The sequence below is a fragment of the Corvus brachyrhynchos genome, unplaced genomic scaffold (genome assembly GCF_000691975.1).
Source record: "Corvus brachyrhynchos isolate BGI_N302 unplaced genomic scaffold, ASM69197v1 scaffold53, whole genome shotgun sequence".
NCBI lineage: Eukaryota > Metazoa > Chordata > Aves > Passeriformes > Corvidae > Corvus > Corvus brachyrhynchos.
The window spans coordinates 7568257-7593380 of NW_008237681.1; the positions used below are offsets into that span (position 1 = coordinate 7568257).

Here is a 25124-nt window from a genome sequence, read left to right on the forward strand (position 1 = left end):
CAGCACAGATGAAGTGAGTCTTTTGGCAAGGCCACTGGAGCGAGGAGTGGGGAAATGGCTTTGTGGGCCAGGACTGAGGGAATATTGCATGCGAGGGTGCGTGCAGTATTAAGAAGATGTTACTGAGTTATTTGGATAAGAAAGCAGTGGTTTAGGTTAGGCCAAGGTAGAACTGTGTAGGGTCTCTGGATGAAAGCCAGATGATAAAATTGGTTATTATGTTAAAGAGTAATGAGTTAGCAAGGAGCCTCAGAAAAAGTATTGCCAGAGGAAAGAGATAGAGAGCAGGTTTTTTGCTATGATAGAACTAGTATTTAGTTATGGTAATAACATTGTATGTTTGTACAGTGCCTTGCTGAAAGCATGTGCTTCTCTATCAGCCAGATATTTAGATGCTTTGTCTTTGAGCACTGTGTCGTTGAGTTTTGGGGGAGGTTTTTTTTGCTATTTAGACTTCTGAAGCATAATTCTGATATTTTTCCTTTGAATACCTGGGGGGGGAACATTCAGTCCACTTCCCAAGCGTGAGGAGAAAGGGTGAAGCCATTGGCACCTGTGCTACAGGAAGGGCTCAGCTCAATGCCCGAAGTCACGCAGTTGTTACACCCTGGAACAGGCCATAGGTTGGATGCAAAGGTGCTTAATTTTTTTTTTTTTTCCTTTAAAAAAGTAAATATTTACAGATATAATTTTGAAACACCAACCAAGTTTTTAGGAGGAGAAAAAAAAAAAAAGGCAAGCAATTAACTAAGTCTGTCTCGATCAAAGTGCGCTGCCGTGCACTTCCCCTCAGCGCGCTGCTGGTCCCCGGGAGCGCTGCCCGAGGAGCCGGGCTCAGGTTGCAGTTTGTACACCTGATGTGGAACCCAGGGCCAGCGCCTCCTGCTCCGGCTGGGAACGGCCTCGCAGAGAAACCGTGCTCAGCCCTGCACCACTTAATTAAAATACCTCATCCAGGGGCTGTTTATAATGGCAGCGCCAACCTGCGCGTTGTGCTTTTTGTTTTCCCTCTTGTTTTATTTCCCCCCTCTCTGATGTGTTGCACGCAGTCAGTGAGGCACCACATGGGTTGCTGCTCTTAGACACTGACAACTGAGGAAATTAAATTCTGAGGCAGAATCAGTTAAAAGCATGACTAAATCGGTGTTGTTTTTCTATAACAACTGAAACAACATAATTATTTTAAGGTTGAATTTTTATTGCTAATGATTTTTTTTCAAGGCAGTAAATTTTTTTGCATTTTCCTTACATTAAGATCCTTTTAAATACATTTTGGGATTTCTAATGGCTTTTGGATTTTATTTTTTTAAGAGAGTAGAAGCAGTTGAGTTCAGTAGACACTTTTAGATAAAAGCAGTGATAGACTGCAGTTCCAGCTTCATATGAAGTCATACGGCACCTTTAGTATTACTGTTATGAGCAAGAAGAAACACCTATTTATATGGTCATTCATATGAAAAAGCTTATTGTATTTGTAAAATCTGCAGTGACATCTGAATTTAAAAATTTAAGACAATGGAGCATTTGCTTATACTGGTTAAAGAACTGTTTTGAGTGTACTAGACCAAATCTTGCATTTTTTTTCAGGTAAGCCAATGAAAAGAAAACCGTAAGAATGGTCTGATCTCAGAGATGCTTACACACACAGTTTGGTCTCGTCTGTCTCTCTCCTTCACTGAGACTGCCTTTGAGTGAAGTACAGACAAACATTTTTACAGAATTGGATCTTACTGTACAAAGTTACTAGAAAAATTCAAAGAGCACCCCTTAATCTCTTTAGGAAAACCTAAGGAAATGCATAATAGTACTGACTGCAGCTTCTCCCCACTGTTCTGTGTATCTCTTCTTTTATACATTGTATTGTATATTAAGTTTTAAAGAGCACTGATTGTTGCTTTATGAAAGCATACTCCTTATCATCACTAGAAGGAGTGGTGTCCCTACGAGATGCCATACAGTCTCAAATGACGTTTTCTTCAGGAGTACAAAATCCTATTTGGGCGGAAATCACACGCTCTTAAGGGGGCTCACAAGGGGGGTGATTATAAAGGCAGAAATTGTTGGTATCACTGTTTAGAAATAGTGTATTTTGTCATCCTAGGAGTGCCTATGTGTATTTACAATAGGGTTTTCTGTTTCATTTGCTTTAAAAAAACCCCACTGAGCTAAAAGGTTTGAAAGGAACAGCTTGAGGAATTTTTTCCATCAAGATACAATCACGGGCAGGAAATCGTAGAAGCAGAGTTGTGGTTCTGCCTCCATTTTTTTATTAGTTAATTAAACTATAACAACTCTTAACTTCATTTTAGGTTAACTGTTCCTAGAGTTCAGAAATATTTTAAGAGGTCAATAATGCTTTCTTTGGCTCTCACTCATTCAGAGTGGGATGAGGAGCCGCAGTCAGCAGGGCAGAGTTTTCCAGATGTGCTGCAGGGCCTGTGCATGCGCTCATGTCGACAGTTGTCGCTGGTGGGAAACCATCCCTCTGTCCTCATCTGCACACCACCCTGTGCAGATGGGAGCCACGGGAAAGAAACATGGACAGCCTGACATCTGTCCTGACCAAAGCTCAGGAGTCCTGGGTGCTGGCAGCTACCAGCTGCCACGTGTTGTTACTCAGTGCTGAGTCTGACTGGGAATGCTGGGGAAGGGGGGAGTCCAAAGAGACAGTAAGTGGGGAGTTTCACCAGAAGCAGAAACACCGCTAAGAACCCACTGTACTTTGCAGGATGGATTTTCCCTGTGAATTCAGGTCACTTCATGAGGCATCTGTCTGCATTTTCCCCTCAGCGGGTAGAGCTGCTCAGAGCCGTGCACTGAAAGGGCACATGAGGGAAGAGCCATGCAAGTGTCACATAACTGTCTTTAATAGCGGGAGCTATTCCAGCACTTGGAGCCAAATTGTCTTTCAGCAGAAAGGATAAAATTTAGCAGAGCTGGGAAAGGGAAAGAAGAAAGGGGAGGAGAAGCACAGCACCACCTCCTGCTGACACCACAGAAGTTTCCCTCAGCTTTCCCTCTCTCCCTCTGTGCATATATTTTCTTTTTAATCAGCTGTGGCTCTTCCCTCCCCTGCTTTTCTTTTTTCAACTGTATTTTTACAGTTGGAATTCTGCTTTTCTAATTTCTCTTGTTTCACATTTAACTTCTTCAGAGGATTTCATTAATAGTTATTGCAATTAAAAATAATAAATAAACTCAGCACCAGCTGCTCAGATGGCTGTCGTAGCATATCTGGAACATAATGTGGTCTGTTCAGGGCAGCCACACAATGCAATTTATACCCACACCTGAGGGAATGAATTTCACAACTATAATTGCTACAATATAATTCTTATTAATGTTGTGCTATAATTCCTATTAATTCCAAAGGGCTAGTAAATGCATTAGGACTTGTCAACATATTATTTTACACTGTTTATGATCTGTAGAATTACACTCTTCAGTATTGTATTGCATAAAGAAATGCCTTAAAATTAGCTTTAATTGGAGGAGGGGAGGGAGCACATTTTCTGTTTGGGCACTGGGAAAGACGGAAGAATCCTGGTGTTTGAGAAGCAATGAAACTGCATTTTAAAATCAGTCCTTTGAACTTTCTGTGCCATGCAGTTAACAGTTTATGAAGATATATTAATAATGCCTGTCCTGGTTATTAGAAAAAGAACCACTGGTGTCTTTATGAAGGAATAAATAACTACAAGAAAGATAGGGTTATAAAATTTAAAATAACTGTCTTCCAGAAAAGACAAAAGTGGGGAAATTACAAGTCATTGTAGCTGATGTAATAAATGCAGAATGAGTTATCTTGCTGTGCTCTTATTTATTCTTGTTTTATCTGACTATTCTGCTTTTCTAGGTAGTGAATATGATGAGGAGGAAGTAGACTATGAAGAATCAGACAGTGATGAGTCCTGGACTACAGAAAGTGCTATCAGCTCTGAAGCTATCCTTAGTTCAATGTGCATGAACGGAGGGGATGAGAAACCTTTTGCCTGTCCTGTTCCTGGATGTAAAAAAAGATATAAGGTAAGTAGTAGTGCAGACCTACCTCATTTCCTGCTGGTGTAGGTGGTGGGGGAAGCCTCTAAAATCAGTTTGCAGTATTCTCATTTAATAGACTTTTCACAATTATTTTTGTGACATTTTAGCAGAATATTTTTTTCACTGGTTTCCTCTCAAGCACAGCCAAGTTTATCAGTTTTACAAGGGATGTCTGTCTGTCAAGAGAGATTACATACAGCAACTCTTTTGCTTTACACATTTTAACGAGCTTTGTGTTATTTAGACAAATTAACTGCAGAATGCAGGAGCAAAATAATCTCTTACTACAAGCAAAATAAGCTCTTGTGTCCCTTTCAGAAACGTGAAATAAAAAGCTTCTGTCTATCTGTGCCAGAAAGAATTCCTTCAGCTTAACTGCTAGAGATATCACCTCCTCTTTAGTGAGATGGTGCCCAGGGTGCATTTTCTGATAAAGATGATGTGTGGAATGTAGTGGTTAACATCGTGCAGGCCAGAATTCACCTCGGGAAGACTGAGTCTTGGAGAAATTCTGGCATCATTCTGTCCTAGGTCCAAGTTCCCGTGACCTGCCTGCACAGTTGTCAGTGACCACATGTGCAGGGCTTGCATCCCTCTGCATGACACCTGGGAAACAATTCCCTGGCCCCCCTACCCCACCCCACTCTTTACGTGCTCTCCATCATGAGAAATTTTTGTCTCTTTATGTGAGTGGAGGATTTCTAAACTGGAACCTTGAGCTGGCCGATGTAGAACATGCCAGGATGTTACCAGGAGTGTTGCTTCACGTGCATCAGTGCAGAGACATGAAATTGTGTTGAACATCTTGCACTTCAGTATGGTGTTCTTTAACCATTCACATTTGGGAATGGAAGTAGCGTGTTGGCACACTTCCTCTAAGTCATTTTCTAGAGTTTTTGCATGAACTACTGGAAAATCCAACTGCTGACCCTACACCCTAGAAAAACCATGGTGCCTGGCTTGGTTTTTCACTAATTGTATTTTATGGCTTGTCCTTTAAATAACTGATAAGTAGGGACTTAAAAGGGAACAGAAATATGAAATAGAAATATAGGAAGGCCAAATAGCATTTGAGATAAAACAGTTGTGGCAAGAATGGAGAAACTGTGCATGAAACCATGTAGTGGATGAAAATCTGTTTCAGTGATGCTGCAGCAGCTCCCACAGCAGCAAATCACAAGACTCAGGTTCCTGTACAGACCACTTAACCCTGACAACACTATTTCATAAGACATGGACAAGGAAGCAGTGTGCTGTTTTCTTAGTGACATACAACTCTTTTTGCTGAGATTATCCTGAACTATGTAGTGTTTATTCTCCAGTTACTGGAAAAACTGAACACCATTTCCAGGGCCAGGGCACAGGGAAAGATGGTTTTGGACTACTTGCAAGTATTACTTTGCAGATAAACTCACATTATTGATGATCAGTACTTTCCTTGTGTGTGGTAGGAGCTGTGCCAGACAGAGGGTATGGTATAAAAAGCTAAATCCCTAGCTCAGGAAGCAAACAAGCCATGGTGATTTTTAGAAGTCATGTGCCCAGAGGGCATCTATGCATTGCAGAAAACATTCACTTAATGGCAAAGGCTGGAAGGAGAACCCTGTAATTTGCTATATCCTGTCTGTTCTCTGTTTGACTGCCAGCCCTCTGTCTTTTTATTGCCCAAATGAGCAAGCTGTTTGTGCCTGCTTCTGCTATCTCACTACCTTCATCTCAAATGCAGGAGGACTGTCTATAAGGGGTATCTTGTACACCATTAGTGGTAGAGCAGCCGGGGGAAGAAGTTAATGACCCTTAGAGGGGCTGACAGGGAGCAGCAGCAAATAAAAAGTACCGTATTCTCCTAAGAGACTCACCTCTGTTTAGTCCTCGTAGGAAAACACATTTCCTTAAATTCTGCCTCACCTCATTCTCTTTTCTCTGGGCTCTGTTTCCTCCCTTTTTTATTTTCAGCCTATTTTTTTTCTTTTTGCATTTTTATCTTTGTTTCCTTCCTTTTAGCTTTGTGTCAGCTGTGTTTCTTGTTTCCTCTTTATCTTCCTTCTGCTTAACCCACTCGTCCGACGAATTATTTGCAGAGTCTGGGTAGGGAGTCCTGTGATCAAAGCCCTGGGATTTTCTGGTGGGTACTGGATAATCACAGTCAGGACTGTAAAACAATTATAGTGCTCCAAACAGGAACACAGACATGCACATACAGTAACTGCCAGGCTCACTTTACGGCTGAGAAAGGATGCATTCCTTTAGGGAGCGAGGAGGAAAGGAGGATATACAGTTTTCTTTTGTCTGGCCTTAGGTGACGTAAGTTTGAGAAGCAGAATGGTATTTTTAGAGATTTTATTTGTATTACAGTACTGCTTAAAGGACCCAGTAGGGATGGGGCACCTTTTTGCAAACAATGTTCAAGGATAAGAGACGGCCTCTGCACTGAAAAGTCATTATGGAAAGGTAAATAAGACAAGAATGAGTACAACAAATACTCCCAAGGAATGGGCTGGGGCAGACAATGGAAACTGTAAGGAGAACATGTTTATACACAAGCCCAGATGTGTATCAGAAGCCCCTGCTGGCCTCCTGCCCAGCTGCTGTCTCCTGGCGCTTTCCCATAGGCAGTGCAAATACTCATAAGCATTTCGTTGTTCCTCAGGAACTTTTATTTTTAAAAATTGTTTGCTTGTAATAGGTATTGGTACTCTGTATAATATGACATAGATTTTCTTGAGAAGCCACAGATCCTGGGGGAAATATTTTTCTTTAAATTACATGTAAATTTCTTTGTGGGATAGTCAGAAACATCTAAATCAATGTGAAACACACTGACTTCTAGATGCTTTAAACACAAGTCTTTGAAGTTCTGAAGCTTGCTTTCTTCTCTAATTTTGCTTACTGAGCTAGAAATGAAGTTACAATTACTTTATAGTTTTCTGTTTATGGATATTTTTTTCTTCCTGTGATTCATCTTTGGTGCCTGAAATTTGATTTTTAGAAAATCATCTGTGTTATTCAAAGGAACCCAAAGGTATTATCCTTTTTTCTGTGGGGTTCACCCTCACCAGACTTCGGATTTACATCCAAATTCAGATGCCCTGTCAAGAAGTGTATGGATATCAAGTAGTTAATGTGCTTTGCAAAATGCCACCTGTAGGAGCTAAAATGGGATTTATGAAGGTGTTGATTAGTTTTCCTTTTATTTAATACCCCTTGGTGGTCTCCAGGTCTGGAGAAGGACATTGGAAATGCATATAAGATGTAGATAAACTTACTCAGGCAACATCCAAAGAGCAAATGATGTTTGAGACATAGCAGATACAACAGACCCCAAAAATAATGCATATATGCTAGCATAGAGAAAACCCTAGAGTATTTGTCTTGAATTTTCTAGTTTGTGCAAATTTAGTAATAAAAAGAATAGATTTCAGTGCATACAGAATGTAGCTTATATCTGTGACTTTTCTTTGGCCTTGGGCAAGAGGAAAAGTGAAACCTCCCAAGGCTGCCGAGGCATTGGGCTCGTCTGTCTGGCAGGTGTAAGGATGAGGGTCCTGTCAGGTGGCACAAACCCCCAGGAAGGCTGACCTATGAGTGGTGAGACCCAGCAGAGCTTAGGGAAGGAGAATATTGAAGTGAGAGGGAAACAAGGGAATTTACTTGAAAGAAAGGAGCAAGCCAGAGCTTGCAAGTCAAACAGAGGAACCAGACCCACAAAGAAAACTTGAGGATGAAGAGCCAAGATTACAAAAGCATGTATAAATGTCCAAGGCTGAAACAAGAAATCACTCAAACCATCCTTTTGAGGTGTCTTTTCCTACTTGAAGTGGGGCTGCCAAGTTCTCTGCAGTGTAGTGCCTTTGTGAGTCCTGCCGTGCAAAAGGGGCCCTGCCCAACAAGGGCCTTTGTGTCCGTGCAAACCAGGTAGTGCCAGTCTAAACTTCTCTATCGCCTCCTGATCTGGTCCCAGGTTAATAATTGTTTCCTCCTGTTCCAGATTTTTAGAGTGCCCTTCTACTGCCATCTTCTTCCTCAATCATCTGTGAGAGTAAATAGTGAGCAACCTAAGTAACCAGAGCAATAAAAGTGATGTACGAGTTTGGCCGTGGCTTTTGCTGTACCTCAGCAAACTGAGCCCAGACGTACAACAAAGTGTTTACATTGCAGCAGTGGAAAAAGTGCCGAAGAGTCGCTGTAATTCTAACACCAGTTTCCTTTTAGACAGAAGTACAGGTCAAATTTCACGTTACACAAGCTCCTCATGCTATGCGTGGTTACTGTTTTTCAAACCTTCCATGGCCTAATTCATCCCACGTAGGTTTCTGCTTTAGAATCTCCTTAAATTTTTCTGCCTGAAAATACTTCCCCCCCCCCCTTCACCAAAGCCTGGGGTGTACTGGGGCTGATGGATCATTAAAAAATCTGGATGAGATCATGGCATAGTGAGGGTATTTGTGATTGCAGATTTACGGCATCTGTAGCAATTCACAGCAGCTCAAAAGCATCCAGAAGTGGTTTCTTAGAAAAATTAAAAGTTTAAACAGGAACAGGGTTTTTTAAAGAAAATATTGTTATTATAGATAACAGGGCATGTTTTTAAAATTTCACTGCGGTAGCAAAAGTTTAGCAGGTCACACCCAGATTTTCTCCTCTTTTGAAGGCATAGGTCCTTAAAGGTACACAGATGATGGCAGATGCCTTATGAAGTCCTCATGCCATCCAGTGGCAGTCCCAGCCCCCGCACCCCAACAGTTCTGTGGGTGCTGGAGGTTGAAACTAGGTGCAAGATGATCCAAAAGCTACCCCAGGATCTCAGATTACTTGCAGAGAATTCACTTGACTGCTCTTGAGGCTGATGTGTAGCTTTGATTGGCTTTTGGAGTTGTGGTGGTACAGCTTTCTGCCTCTTCTGAGTGCTCTGCACCCAGACAAACTCTGCCCTGATGGCTCGTGTTCCTGTGTCTGGTTGGTGTCGGAGATGGGGTATTCTCAGCTCCCACATCTCAGGAGACAACTATGCACGGGTTGTCCAGCATTTTTAAGGGTGTAAAGGACAATTCAGAGGCTGGATTTGCAACCTCAGGTGAGGATTCAGTGCCTGGATGCTCTGGAGGAGAGGAGCATGAATCTGTGGGCAGAGCAGTTGCTTGCAGTCTTGCACCCCTTTTCCAGGGTGGATATTTGAGACTCTTTTTTTCTGTGAGTTCCAAGCTGGAGCTTCCACTTACTGTAAGCTGCACATTGATAAAACTTGTTGTTTAAAGAGCCAAGGGGACTTTCTGTTACGTGTAACACCAGGCAGTGGTTCAGCAAAGACAAAATCCCTAAGACCTAATGGAGGGGGTTGTTTAATATCCAGGCTGTTGATTTTAGCTTTTTTTTTTTTTAATCTTAAAAAAAATACTGAGATACATATCTGGAAACTTTAGAGAGAACACAGGAGAGCCTTGAGCTGTTTTTTTTGGTCACAAATGCTGTCTTCTTTGGTATCATCCTAGGAGAAGCTCAAATGAAAGACAGTATGCCTTTGTTTACTCATCCAAAAATCCAAGCTCTTTTAGTGGAACAGATGAGAGACTTCGGTATACTACATAGAACAATATCACAACAGCTTCTGAGATCACAACAGCTTCTTCCATCTTTGCCAGAAATACGTGTAAAGGAAGACAGGGACATTACTTTGATTTATGTTTAGTAAGGTTTTTGGTTGATGTGGCAGAAGTGTAGCCTGTTTCCTGCCCTTGCCAGTGTAACAGGGTGTGTGTGGTGTTGTTGTGTTTTGCACTAGTGGGGATCAGCTCTCCAGTTTTAGCTGTGGAGTATTCCCAAACAATAGTTATTTTGAAGAGAGCTTCTCTGAATTATTTTCTAAGTGTCCTGTGTAAGTCTTTGAGTTAAGCATTCCCTGCAGTTAATTCTTTGGAGGCAATGTGTAAACGATCAGAATTTGCTGGAGCTTAAAGACGTATCTAGAAACAATGACACAAAACAGAACAGACCCACCATAGGGGGAGTCTCAGCTCTTTAAAGAGGTGTGACCCGAGTCTTCATGCCAATTCTTTGTTTGCTTGTAAATGAACCTCTGAATAAGATTTGTCAGTGCTATATGAAAAAGATGTCAGGATGCAAAGAGCAACCATGTGTGAGCCCATTAATTGGTATTCTTTGGGAAGTGACGTATACTGGGAGATAGAAATCAGGATTACCCAGGTAGGTGAGTTTTGAGAACCCCACAGATTATTCTCCTTGTCCCACTTGGTACCTTGGAAGCACAGCCCATGTGTAACACCCAGCAGGAGCTCATGGCAATTTATAGGATCTTGCTCATGACGCTGATCCATTTTCAGTTTTTAACTGGAAGCAGAGCCCATGTCCACCTGGCCAAGCACTGACAATATCCCTTCTCCCTCACAGAATGTGAACGGTATCAAGTACCATGCCAAGAACGGCCACAGAACACAAATCCGCGTACGCAAACCATTCAAATGTCGCTGTGGAAAGAGTTACAAGACAGCTCAGGGCCTGCGGCACCACACAATCAATTTCCATCCCCCCGTGTCTGCTGAGATCATCAGGAAGATGCAGCAATAACATGCTGGTCACAAATGTGCCAAGAAATCCTCACCAGCAGTTGCTGATTTTGAGAACAGCCACCTTTTTCAGGGGAAGCACTCAGCAACCCTTTAAAAAAATTAAATGCATGCTTTAAAATTTTCTGTAATTTTGGAATGATGTATCTTTGTAGAGTTAATGATTTTGTACATTTGCACATGTTATCATCATACCCATTTTCATTACTTTGAGATAAGGTGCTATAAAAGCTATAGGTTCTTCAGAACATTTTTCTCCAAAAATACAAAAAAAGGAACTAGGGGGACATTGTGTATTTAGTTGTACTGACGTGTGGGACAGGAGCGTGAGGAGGAGAGCTTGGCACTGACATCCTTTCAAGATTGTAACATGATGAAGACTTTTGATGCATCTGTCAATGTGTGTGCAAAACCAAAACAGTACCGCCCTCGTCAAACTATAGTTAACATGCCTTACATAACGGAGTTATCAGTGGAGTAGCAAGTCTTTTAGGTAATGGAAATATAAATAAGAAAGAATGTTTAACATAATATGCTAAAAATATTTTCATACTTAAATAACATACATAAAAAGGTGTGCTTGCTGTATTTTATATTATCTTGCAAATCTTTTTTTTTTCTCCCTCTTGAAATGCTGAAAACCTTGCCATTCAAACTAGTAAACAATCACTTTAGTGTTAGCAATTACATTTTTTTCTCTGTACAAGATGTCATATTATGTTCATGCCCATCAAACTTTTGAGGACCAATATCCCAGTCCAACTAAATATTTACCCCTGAACTATCTGTTAGAAAGACACTTGGAAATACTTAAGTGCAAATTTATGTGTGTGTGAGAAACAATTATCTTCATCTCAGATGAAGTTTTGAAGCACTTTGTAGTTCTCTATTGCCAACAGATTTAATGTTTTATGTGTTGCCAATTCTTGCAACTACTGTACAAGCATGTGCTGCGGTTGCAAATAAAAATGAGAAATTCAGCGCATGGTTTAAGGAGGTCCGTTAGTTGTGCTGAGGGAGTTCTAATGCCTCTCCCTCACATTCATTGTTTTGAGATTTTCTTTGTGCATTTTTTGCTTCTCATTGTAGGTCACCACATTCCATATGGAAGTGTCTGTTTAGCTTTACAATTAATTTTGCTGAAATAATGACATTTGAGCCTTACTGAAGATTAAGTGCTTCTTGCAGCAGGTGGTCAGAGACTGACTTAAAAGCCAACATGAGAGTGCTTCGTGTCTGGACCATACCTGAACATTTGTTGCTTGCCATCCTGCCTTGAGCATTCTTCTCACAAGTGCTATTCCTGGAGTTCAGCTGGCTGGGAGCAGAGGGTGGGCACCTTCCACCAGCCCCGGCCTTGAACACTCCTTTGCCTGGCAAGGGTGAGGGAGGAACTCCCAGTGTTAACACAGTCATCGCCTTGGCTTGGTTCCTGTTCTTTTAAGTGCAAAAGAAAGCTCACATAAAGGAGGAATGAGCTTTCCCTGTTTTGTTTCCAAAGCTTTAAAGGAAAACTTTTTAAGGATGACAATTACCTATTCTCCAGCAGAGTATAAATCTCATTAAAAAAACGAAAGAATCATCCTAATGAGCGTTTAGAACAGCCGAAGTGAAGTGAAACATCCCTCTCTCAGATCCCAGAGAGGTGACCGTGACAGCCGGGTTTAGAGGATGATCCAGACATGAGAGTTACTGGTACACACAAGGCCCCGGGTGGCCACTTCCCACCTTCTGCAGCTTTGGCAACAGATCTGGCCAACAAACACATTTTGGCTCTGCTCCTAGTGCAAGAACTACAGGCTGGGGGAGTTCGTTCAACAGCTAAACAGTTGTAAAACGTCATTGTTGCATGTAAATTCCTTTCAACTATAAAAATTAAATTCCAGTTTCTATTTACCTATTCATTGTGACAGTATTATTAACAGGTAAAGATGGGACTATTTTGTTATACTGTGTATAGTGAATGTATTGTACTGTGTCTGTGAAAAGTGTGCTTTAAATTATATTTTCATATGTTTTGTTGGGGACAAAGTACTTTAAGTTTGAAAGTGACAGAGGTTTGTTTTAGAACTGAAGGCAACTTAAAGAATTCCTGTCAGGAAAGCTGCTTATAAATGTAAATCAAATCACATTTAAAATAAACTGCCTCTGACCTAAAAAGACTGCTCTATTGTCATTCCTAACCGAAGAGTCAAGTTCTTGGGCTGTGTATAGTCTTTAATTTGTTTATTTTACTTTGGTATCATCAAACTCTTGGAGCCTGTTCTGTTTTCATCTGCTGTTGAGTTGCAGTAAGAAAAGCAACTTGACAAAAGATGCGCATTCAGTACTTCCATGCTCTACCTCAGGCCCCCTCTTTAGACTGCAACTGGCACACGAGCACTGATGAGTTGCTGCTGCCCAGAACACAGCAATTCCTCCATGTCATGCAGTTTTTAGTAACTCCTGCATTAACTGGATATCATGAGAGAACTGCAGACAACAGAAGCTACTCCAAGCCTTAATCCCAGAGTCTCCCTCTCAAAGAAAGAACATAAATAGATGTGAGGAACAACCAGCCCCTTCTCTGTCATACAATGCTGAGTCATATTCACTCCTAAGTAAAATCTACGTTCTGTTTAATTTCAAAATGGGCAGCAGGAAAAATAGACCACTGACTCCATGAATAATTCTGCTTTTAATGTAACAAGACTACTGTACAACAAGTGGGAAGCAAATTTACTTAATACAGTTAAAGTAAATATAAAATGTTTAGATATACACACGTTTTTACTTATTGGAAAGAAATACATAAAGTTAAAACGCAAAAGGTTTTAAAAGCCAGAAGGAACACAATCCACTGTTGAGAAAATAGAACAATATTTTCTACTGAATAAAACGGCAACATAATGGCAGTGACTTTTTTAAACAATTACTTTTAGGCATTTAAGCACAGCAGTTTCTTTCAACTCAAAACCACTGCCTTAAAGTATAACGTACCTCATTTAACGTTACCCCTTAAGGCAAACATTCTAGTTGTGAAACTGAAGTATTTGCCATTCCTTTTGTTGCAAGCCTGGAATCTCACAGTACATGCATCTATATCTCAGAAATGTACTAGAAAACTATATTTTCATAGGGTAAGTAATGTAACTTTCCAATTTAAGTGTTACTCAGAGAAAAACTACATGGATTTGCTAGGAGAAACACCTGCTTATTACATTTTTAATTGTGCCTCAGTTGTCAATGTTAAGAGAAACCACAGGTGTTTGGTGACCTTTTTTAAGTGTAGCTGAAGAACACCATGAAGCCAGTCTCATTTTTTCTGAGGCCCAGTCATTCCTGTGTCCTTAGGCATTCCACTAAGTAGGGGAAGAAATTCCACTAAGTAGGGGAATAAATAGCTACATACACAACAAGGTGGGAGGCTGTGGGTCTCCTTAGTACAATGTCAGGCAGAGAGAGAAAAGAACCCCATAGCAGCTTAGAGCCACGGCTCCCATTAGAGTACATGAGCTTTTAATCAGAAGTTTGCACTGTTACAGAAAGCTGCACTGCTTTTGTTCCGGAGGTGGACTACTCAGAGTGGTGGGGTTTTAAGCTACACTGCAAAACAAAGTATTTAATCAAAATTTAATACGTTCTGATCAAAGTGCGTCTGGACGTGCCTCTCAAAGCCTTGCTGGTCGTAGTCAGGTGGGAACTGCTCGCTGCACATGGGACACACCTTCCAGTGGCTCTCAACGTGCTCCTCAAACTTGCTCTGGTCGTAGTTCGGGGGAAACACCACGTCGCAGAGAGGGCATTTCTTGTGCACATCAAAGCTTCACGAGGAGGCGGAGAGAGAAAAAAAAGGGAACAGTTTATTTCTACTTATTCTGTTAATGCAAACTAAAAGCAGGGTCCTGCTGCCACCAACATTAAGAACTTTACTACCAACTTAAATTTGAGTGGACTTTGTATCTAAGTATCATCCAGTTCATTTAAATGTTTTTGCCAAAGCACTCGATACAGTCAGAGCAGTTTTACACACAAATTCCAAAATAACCTGGCATTTTAAAAGCAACATAATTTTGACCTTATTCCAGCTACCACTGAACACAAATCTACTGAATGCCTTAATGGCCAAACAGTTTCATGGGAAACCACTCTCTCTGCTCATAAATGCTTGCTCTTAGCAAACATAACACTTTATAAAAGCTCTAAACTTAGGTTCACAATTAGGTTGGCAAGAGAGGAGAAAAAACAAAAGTTATTCATTCATTTACTAAAAAATTGTCCAAATTCCATCAATGTAAGGAATAGCACGAACACCCTGCCCAGTCTCACGGCATATTCTCTGCCAGTTAATTGTAAACCAAACATCCATTGAAAATGCTTGGCAGCTTTTCACCTCCAATCCCCCCCCCTTGACTAGTTCTACAGAAACCTCTCCATGCCCTCAAAGACCAATAAAAGATAACATCTACCTGGAATCAAAGCAGAAACCTGTGCCCCGCTCACGCAAGAGAAGACTTGGAGGATCAGGAGCAGAAGGTACGGTGTTGTCATCATCCTGTTGAAAAGAGAAAGTATTTTAAAGAATAACCCCTATAAACAGCTTTTTTTTCTCCTCAATACGCATTTTTGTTACCAAACAAACCCAGATGAAATTTATGTTCACTCCGTAATTTGTGCAGCACAAGTTTTACTTTTGTGCATCTTGGCTCTATTCTGCAATTCGATAATACAGCACAAAATGGAGTAACTTCAAGATGGAAATACAAGTACATTCCAAGATTTTTGGAACTCCAACTCCTACCTCATTTTCCTTTTTATCTCAAAGATGCCTTACAAGCAAGAGTAAGGAATTATTTAGCTGATCTACAAAAAAGGACGTGTGAAGGAGCACATATAACAGCACCCGTACTGTATGTTTTATACAGGTAACTCATATGCATATGGAAAAATATTTCAGTTTTATGCTCACGTACTTTATGTAACCCCTTATGAAGCATTAATGGAAACAGGGAAGGATGGGAAAATTTCCTCAGTATTCTTCTTCTGACAACACCTGTTTAGTTTCAACCATTTAACATTTCCATTAAGCAGGCAGTGGGGCCTGCTATGACAGATGCTGGAAACAAACATAATCTTGCAGTCTAACCTGTTTGCACCTGCAGTAAAAAGGGCATATGAGTTTTAAAACATCAGTTGTTCCTTTTGCCACGAGAGAGATAGGATGGATGTATTAAGAAAGAAAAACTATTTAAAGTACTCTTGAGCTACAGTGCTACAGCTTATATAATGCCAAAACCACAACAAATTCGCTGAATACCAGACTGACACACACCAGGACTTAAGCAAGAAAATTAATATGCGTCTTCCATCAATAAAACAGTTCAACTACAAACACTGGCCAAATTAACACTTAAGTTAATTTTTTCAGTATAACCCCTCTCCCTCTCCTCCCTTTTTTTTTAAAGCCATTTGTCTTACTGCTGGTCACTTGATAAGATAAAATTGTTTACATCTTTCGCCCTCTCTTTCAGCTTCTGGCAAGTGTAGTACCCACCACATACAAATAAAACATTCCTCCTTGTTCCTTTTTGAGAAACATCTGAAAAAGAGGACAATGCCTTCCTCTGCACAAGTGCACCTGCACTGTCCTACATGGCTGCCCTGCAGAACTCTCTTCCAACAGAAGGCAAGCACATGTAAAGTCTTTGGAATGTCCTACGGCTACAGCTTTCTCGTGGCCCAGTTCCCGTAATTGTGAAATTCATACTGTGTGTTCCTTACAGCAGCTTCTGACCCAGGCCCTGCACAAGAATGTCAATACTAAGTATGTACTGATATTACCCTGTTAAGATACGGAACATTTGTCTCTTCAGTGTACTTTTGCTCTTGGCCAAGTCTCAGAGATCAGTTCTTAACCTTCTGGGATGCCTAACCCACACAAGAAGAATGCAAATGTCTCTGTGTTGAGCTGTCCTCACAGAGATGTTACAGAGATTACTGTGTAACCAAGGCATGGTCAAACAGGAACCATGAGAACTTTATCTTAGTCTGAGAGGACTTCCCAGCTATTCTAATTACAAGTGACAGTAAACACTATACAGTCACCCAGAACTAAAAATTCTCACACAGTGCTCTGGGGTAACTCGGAACCTCTGGAAAACAGAGAAGGTGACATTGTATTGGACTCCAACAGCTGTCTATTTCTGTCATTACTGATGGACAAAACTCCTAAGTGTTCCATGTAAAACAGAGCACTTTATGGGGGGAGGACGGATCATCATGTTTCAGTGGTTCACTGCCACTTAGTGCCCAGTACCATCCAGCAATCCATTCTTTATTCTTATAAATGAGGTTACATGAGCTTTTCAACCTGACATTTAAACACCCATCACTCTCCCCTGGTGGAAAGAACCATCCTTGACAGCTCAAAAGACAAAATGAGGTGGTAGTTGAAGCTGCTTTACAGAGAGTTGGACAACAACTGCTGGGACACCAGCCCTCAGTGGCTCTGCCTATGCTGTATTTTAAGCAAAGGCATCAGCTTACTTCAAGACTATGTGGTTGAGTCATCCAAGTTATTTCAATGAAAGCCCACACCCATAACTTGAGAGAGTTTCATCTGCCCTTCATGTAGATCCAAGGCCACCTTTCTTGCAGTCCATACTGATGACCAGGGACATGGACATGGCTGCACATTCTTAGTCTGAGACCTCTACAGTGTCCTGCAGTGAAGTAACACAGTGGGTACACGGCCTCAGGTTCTTATGAAAAGAGACTGGTACCATGTACCCACAGGCTGGCACTGTGGTCCTCTGGCATAACAAGTGCCAGGCCTCCTAAACTCAGAAGCCTGAATAATTAGGTGAATAAATTATAGAGGATGCCTTTAACATCATGACTTAACTATCATCACTGGACTGTAACTCTGGCTCTTTAAAAAACTGCCACAATGAGTTCCTTAGATTAAGTGAATCATAAAGATAAATACAGTATTATACACTAAAGCATGGTAAAAAAAGGGGGTTTGCCACTAGAGGAAGAAGGGAAAGCCAGACATGAAGTGCAACTCGATTAGCTGTACCAAAACCAACCAATTCTGTCTCAAGTACTGCTTTCATAATTACAACTGTAAGCAGTTCCAGGATTGTCAAACAGAAATTAGAAAGCTATGTGACACAGTACAAAACCACAGACTTGAACAGTCCCATCCCCAAGTGCTACAGATCATTTTAACATGCAGCAGTAAGGAACCCATCCAAGGCCTTAAACAACACACGAACAGACACAGGGCTGACGTGCAGTGTGGGTACACTGGGAATAAGGGCACATCCATTTTATTTCTGTGATTCAGTTCTGCTGTAGGAGTGAAATCAAACTCCTTCCTCTAGGCCTCTCAACCTCTCTGCAAGCAGTCTGCTCTCCCAAGAGACACCTGGATACCAATTGCTCCTTTTATGTCCTCCCTATACAAAAGGCAGTAATTGGCTGCCAGGGTCAGATCATGCAAATAATGCATTGTGGGGGTTTTTGCTAGAAGAAAGGCCATTTTGGAGTCATCTGAAAAAATATCCTGACCCGGTGCTCAGTTGCCAAGAGTTATATTCCCCATCCCCCACATACTTACTGTGACTAAAACATTGTTTAATAGTCTCAGGATGGTTATTCTGGGCTTGCTGCCAACTGTAATCAGGACTACACTGCTAAAACTCATACTTTAGTTTTATATATATAAAATATATACATATATATACATTTTGTTTATGGATCTCTCCCTTACTGCTAGGAATTCTTTGCTGCCAACAATTCCATCTTGGTCAATTACAGCAGCACAAGAAATGGAAAGTTAGTGTTGAGTAGATGATGGCAGGAACTTGTGGCAAGTCAGCCACTCCACACAAAATCACCACTGTGCACGTGTTCAGCTGGCACTACTAACACAGATCAGCTTATCCCTCTCAGAAATCACTGTTTAATTGGCCTCCAAGTTCCTAAAGTCAAAGGTGCAAGAATCCTGTAAAGTCTTCCCAGTCATACAAAACTAATGGGTTCTTATGTCAACCAAACATGTGGAAGTGCCTGTTTCTAAGGAACCAAATTTTGGGAGAAACCAAATTGGAACACAACAGCACAAAAATTCTGAGGGATTTGAGTATCTTGTGTTGTATTAGTTTGAGAAATTAAGGGTGTTGTAGTCACTTCCACCACTTCATGGCTGTTTTGGTAGTGGTTTACCTCTGATGATGAACATGTCTCCTTTATTTATCTAAGGTAACAGATCTTTTAGCCATAAAGAGGTGGAAGTGACTACAACACCCTTTATTTCTTAAACTAATATAATGTGTAGTAAATAGGAATGAGGACAGGAGGACAGCAGAAGTCCATACAACAGTAGTATTTCAAACAAAGCAGCAAGCCCACCAATCCTCTTCTTCTGGGAGGGAATCCTCCTCCAGCAGAAGGCTCTGCATGCTGCTGATTGAAAAAATGCAGAGAACGACATCTTAAATAGCTTATTTTAAAAACAGTCCAAGAAGTGGTAATCTCTTCATATTTATCATTTTATATTTGCTGTTTCTTCTGCACAAATGACAGACTCTTCTTTATAATGAATCCCCTACGTATGTGGAAGTTTTCCCAGGTTATTTATTTACATCCTGCCTCAGAACTGTTTTGTCTTTGGCATATTACTAAGTCTCCCTAGAAAGATTCCTGCAGCTTCTCATTTCCATATAAATTTGTACACTATACATAAAGTCTATCTGGGTGAGGAGCAAGCAACTGATTCTCAACTGCAAATAAAAAATAAAGATACAAGTTATTTGATTTAAAGGCACCTTTTCTCAAGCTGAACTTTATTTAAGCCTGTTATATTCCACCTCATTACAAAAATCCAAGCTGTCTCTGCAAACGAGCACAAGACTCTAGCACTGTTTCTCTTGGGTTTGCAAGAGGGCAAAGCACATAGATCAGAGAGAACACCCTGCTAATTAAACTGCAGCAGATGACTAAAGAAGAGAAGAGCGTGTCAGATGTAAGAGCTACGTCAAGAATGATCAGATTAAATATGCAAAATGTGAAGTAAAGGTGGGGACAGCATTAAGCTCACATTTGAGATCTTGAACAGGCTGCAAAATCTCTGACAGGTTTTCTAATTATTCACAGTAATGGACATTGGGAGCAAAAGGCAGGAGGGAGAAATACATTTTTCTCCATTATAGGTGCTGAGCACCAGGGCTAAAATCATGCCTGTCTGAACACTGATCAGTTTCTGCAAAGGTTAATAGCAATTAAATGTGGCAAACTAGACTAAATGAGAAACAGGTCATGATACCATTGTACTTGCAAAGAGCACAATACTTTGCAGAAAGGTATTTCTTGTTTAATATTTTTGAAGGTGCAAGAGTACTTGGAATAAAGAAGAGTAATAGGTCTGTTCCTGTTCAAATGAAGACATACAGTCCAATTTATTACAGAAGCCATTTTTTTATACCAGAATGTGCAAGTTAACTGTACTAAAAAGAAAAGCTAACCAGAAACTTGAAACATACAAAGCCCAAAAAAAAAAAAAAAATCAGTGGAATTGTATCCCTTTCAGTTTAATCAGCTTTAGGTAACAGTCAATTAAGCTCTTCCAAATACATGTCCAACAGCAAAAAGCATTCAAAATGGAAATTAATAAATGCACATTTGCAGAAGACAGAATGAAAGATTAATATATTAGAATAATGTATCTAGTAGGATACCAATTTACAGTTAGCATTTAACTGAAAATACTGGTATCTGAATCCTTTATATTTTTATTTGTTCTGTTCCACTTAAGTTCCTACATTGCTATTATAAAATGAGTGAGATGTGGCTACATTTTGAGCTCTCATTCTACCACACAGGAGAGAAAAATCATGAGTTGAGATTACCTGGGTTTTTTTTACTTTAATACTTAAAAAGATTAAGAAGCTAGTGTCCTAATACCAAAACAAGCTGACAGTAACTCAAGAGATTAGGGGAACAAGTATATTAACATCAATAGATATGCAGGGTTTTCTCCTTCAAAGCAAGCAAAATTCACCAAAAAATGTTTCAGGGAAAAGAAAAATCAATTGCAAATTTACATAACAATAAATCAGGCCTATCAGATATGGAAAACCTATGTGAAACTCTTGGTAACTCATCAGTAAATGTATAAAAGAAAATAAATAATAAGAAAAGTAACTTGCATTGCCATCCTCAGGATCTTCTAAACCATCAGGCCGACTGAGATTGCGTGAAGGCTGGCTACACACGACATTGTCTTCTAGCTCCCAAAAGGAACTTCTAACAGGTGGTCTTTGGATCTCATCAGGATTAAAAGCACCATCTGCTCCATCTGAAGAAAAATTAATTAGGACATCTTCGTTCAGTAGTTTGTATTTTGAGATTACAAATGTGCTACCTTACCTTTAAAAATCAAGAGTTAAACACATTTTCGGTTTAGATTATATAAAACAATAGGAGAGAATCAGCTTCCTCCAGAGGTGTTTAGAACTTTATTTACCTTACTGACTCTCATCATAAAATAAAGGCCCTTTACTGATGTTCATCAGTCAGAAAAGGCTCTGTAAACCAGTCTGAAGGCTGTTGGTACTTAACCTGAATAAAATGAAGCATTGCTTTTGAAACAGCGAGAGAGAAATTATATTGGGGGAGTGTGAAATTTACTTACCTCTTCTTTCCTGAATTGCATAAGGGTTTCCATATTGCAATACTGGTAGTCTGCTTGGCACTGCAGGAACCGGTCCATTTTCCTCTGAATATGGGTTGCGAAAATGTAATGTCTGCTGTGAAGTCTGTCCTTCCATCATCCTTCCAGCTTGATCTCCTGGTGTCCTGCCAAGTTCCTAAATTATGCAGAGTTCGAAATGTAATTAACCTATGGAGCCCTAGCAAAATTTGAAATGTTTATGAAACATGTTTTTAAAAGAAAAAATTGCTAACCTTCCTACTGTCATTTCATTTTGATCTTATGCCAAGTATACCAAAACACCAAAAACAGTCAATGAAGAAAAGAAAATACAAAGAAGATCTTTTAAAGAGACACTATTTTTTCTTGGTTTGTTGTCAGTTAGTTCTAATTACATAAACAGAACTGCCATGTTTTTCAAGTATCTGCATTTTTTTTACAATGAAGATAAATTAGCTCAATCAGTAAAAATGGGTAGATTAACAATAACAACTGAAGATAATACGCAGTGAGAAAAATTTTTTTAAGTTACAATTAAAAATAAAATAATTCTTTTTTTCATATCATACCATACCATTCAAGAATGTAGCATTTTAGTATGTGGAGCACATCTTGGTACATACTTGACATAATTCCACATGAATCCCTGAGTGGCAGACTCTTAGAGAACTAGTAAATACATAGCACTGGATCCCTTCTGATATTTAACAGCAAATATTTGTATCGAAAATTCTCAGAACTCTTCAAAAAATTAATATACTTAAAATTCTAGATTCTTACATATCAACCATACTTATGATGGTAATTACAAACTATAAAGGGGTTTTATAACTTAGAAACCATTAAAACTCTAAGCCAGTATATATGTTAAAAGACACTAATTAAAGTGACTTAAGTGTGGTCAATGCACCAGCTGTAACTTATCCCAATAAAAATCTTTCTCATAATTCCACTCAACAAAGTGGGTTAAGGGATAGAGAGCAGTATGCCAAGACTATCAAAAGACATATGCCATTTAAATTCAGAACCAAGCAAAAAATTCTGAGACGTAAATATGAAAACAATAATTAAAAAATAGGGACTGTTAAGGGAGACATGCTTTCCAATAATGTTCTTTCTGATTAGTATTTTCTTCTGGGTTCTCTGGGTTCATGTTTAATATTTGCTGATATTAATAAAACCCTCAAAGACTGAAGTGTATCTTTTCCCCAAAAGACTTTAAATTGAAACGTAAAACCAAAGCTTCAATTACCAGTTCAACTCCATAAGAAATAAAAAGTCTGCTACTAAAAGGAACAATTCAATATTTTTTTCTTGCAAACAGGTGAACTTCAGATTAACCTCTTGAAGAGAAAAATGCAAAAATCAATAACTACCCTGAAAACAAAACACTACTCAAATGCAAAAAGACCTCATATAGTGGATGGCATCCCTCCTCTAGATACAATATAAAGCTATGCCAGTGTTACTTTAGATTTATAAACTGAAAGGAACATGTGATTAAAACAGGTAGGATTAAAAAACTAGGATTGCATGTTTTAGTGCGTGTGTAAAATCTAAGTAATTCATCTTTACTCAATACAAAGCAGGAACAATTAATTAGCAATGAAATCTAAGATTTTCCTTTTTAAAACTGACTTCTTCTGGAATACAGAAGCAGTTCAAAACAAGAGGCAGTAGCATTACTACTTTAATTTTCATATTACATACAATTAAAACAGAATGTAAATAAACCTGAGGGTAAAGAGGTACTGCAAAACAGCCTTAGCCAGAAGTTGGACAGCAAGGGTAGAGACTGATTAAAAAAAACACCTAGAAAAATATCAAAGGCTATCTAAGTATGTAAATAAAATAGGAAAAAAAGTGATTTTGTAGTTTTATAGTTTTGAAGAGACAGCAAATGAACATTTTTAGCAAGCTATGCTTGGTGACATTTATAAACAAGCACTGATAATGATAAACTATTAAATCGTGATTCCAGTCTAGCAAGGCACTTTGATTCTTCTGTATGTAATGTAAATATCTATAAATTTGGTAGACAAAGTTTAAAAATTTTATAAGCTTCATACATTATTATTATTATTACAGTAGTTGTTCTTATGTGTGGTGTTTAAAATTACTCCCTCCACCTAAACTAGCCTCACCAAAACTCAAATTTTAATTTGATTTCTTTTGAACTAGAAAAATTTGAGAGATCTATTAAAAATTATATCCTTGGTTTAAAAAGAAGATAAATTAAATACCAACTATTTGACAATCGAGAATTTCACCCAAAAAATTAACTAGCTTAATCTGAAAGTTTAGTTTTGTTTCGGTTTCTCAGTATTAAAATGCCTGATTTTACTAAGTATCTCTTCTGGAATTGTATCTATACTGGAATTGTAAAGTTATCAAATAAAGTTTCAAAGAAAAATCCTAACTTTGCACAGTATCATGCAGTACTATCTGAATGTAATAAAGACACTTTATTATTTCACTTTTCAGTAAAACCTAGCTTTGATTAATTGCCATATAATACATCAGAGGTACTTCTACATTAGCATTAATATTCCAAAATTTTTGACAATACCTTCTCACTGGTCAAGAGTTCCAACTGTGATGCCAGGTCCTTTATTCGTCTCTCTTTTTCTGCCAGCTGAATCTACATGAAAAGAAGATTAAGATTCTTGCATTAGTGAATGGAAACTATTTCCCTGCATGTTACATTGTGAAAACAAAGTTCCTGATTAACTTAATCTTTCAGATGAAAACAGTTTTGTCTACTACAGTTACATGCAGCACGTAGTGCTACTAAAACTCCAACCCAACAACTCTCATGAAGTTTTATCTGCTGGACAACAGCAGTACACTAGCAGCCTTTTCTTGCCAGTTTTCAGTAAACAGTTGTGGAATGGTATAAAATTCTATGTTAGAAATGAGGAGTAGTATCAGTGCCACCAATGGCAGGAGGGGCACCACTGCCCAGACACACCGGAAGGTTTGCAAGCCTCATCTCATTGTTTTTGAAGAAATCTCCTGGCATTGTTTCTGTCCCACCACAGAACTTGAGAGAACCAAAAGCTACTCCTGCCTCAAAGACATTTAATTTGTTTCACAAACATCTACCTTGTGTCTCTATTGGGTGCTCTGGGAGGAGGTGCAACTGACACATTACACAATTCTTCCTGCCTTCAAAATGATGATTTAAATAATCTCTCTCTACAAAGGACTATTTTATTTGTATTCTGGTTCCTTTAAAGACTGCCCCTTCCCCTGTTTTTCTAATATCTAAACTCAAGGCTTGGCATAACTGCTTATCTTTTTTTTTTCAGTTCCGAAATTCCTTCTCCTAGTTTAGGTCAATGGAGCAAAATCTCCTGACTGGGAAGAACAACTCACTTTTTCTCTACCACCTGCACCCTCCTGAAAGACAGTAATTTTCTAATTGCCAGCAAAATGCTTTCAATTGTTGAACCAATTATTTGTTACATCTGCTGTTGAGAAGTTAAACTTTTTTCACATTAAATTATGCATGGCAACTGATCACTGCTAATTAGTAAAATAAACTGGAAAGCGTCATGCATTTTATAAAATTGAAATTAGAGCTTCAGAAAGTGTCGGAAAAAGATGGCCTATGGAGTGCTAAAATAAACTGTAGAGTAATTCAGGATTTTATAAAGAAAAATTGCTGTAATTACCAATAAAAAGGGGGTCCTAGTAGAATCAATACAGTCACAGTTCAGTTTAATCATTTTTCATCACAATGGGCAAAAACAGGCAGAGGTTGTTGACAGAGGCAACAGAGTTGACAGAGTCAACTGCATTAT

General features: G+C 39.3%; 2 protein-coding genes across 5 annotated transcripts in view; one reads left to right on the forward strand and one right to left on the reverse strand.

The window, feature by feature from the left end:
* The window catches only part of JAZF1 (JAZF zinc finger 1), an 84954-nt gene extending 72170 nt beyond the window's left edge, over window positions 1-12784 (forward strand). Inside the window, exons 3-4 of the mRNA XM_017732169.1 lie at window positions 3857-4026; window positions 10447-12784. Of these exons, the coding sequence (XP_017587658.1) occupies window positions 3857-4026; window positions 10447-10623 (347 nt within the window). The 3' untranslated portion in view covers window positions 10624-12784. The remainder of the gene's footprint in view (window positions 1-3856; window positions 4027-10446) is intronic.
* A 496-nt stretch (window positions 12785-13280) lies between these two features.
* Window positions 13281-25124, reverse strand: part of TAX1BP1 (Tax1 binding protein 1) — a 55186-nt gene continuing 43342 nt past the window's right edge. For all 4 annotated transcript variants that reach the window (XM_008632020.2, XM_008632021.2, XM_017732167.1 and 1 more), the window contains 5 exons: window positions 23888-23959; window positions 21301-21475; window positions 20816-20964; window positions 15071-15156; window positions 13281-14425 (listed from right to left, as the gene is read on the reverse strand). In XM_008632020.2, coding sequence (XP_008630242.1) covers window positions 14224-14425; window positions 15071-15156; window positions 20816-20964; window positions 21301-21475; window positions 23888-23959 — 684 coding nt within the window. In that variant the 3' untranslated portion in view covers window positions 13281-14223. The remainder of the gene's footprint in view (window positions 14426-15070; window positions 15157-20815; window positions 20965-21300; window positions 21476-23887; window positions 23960-25124) is intronic.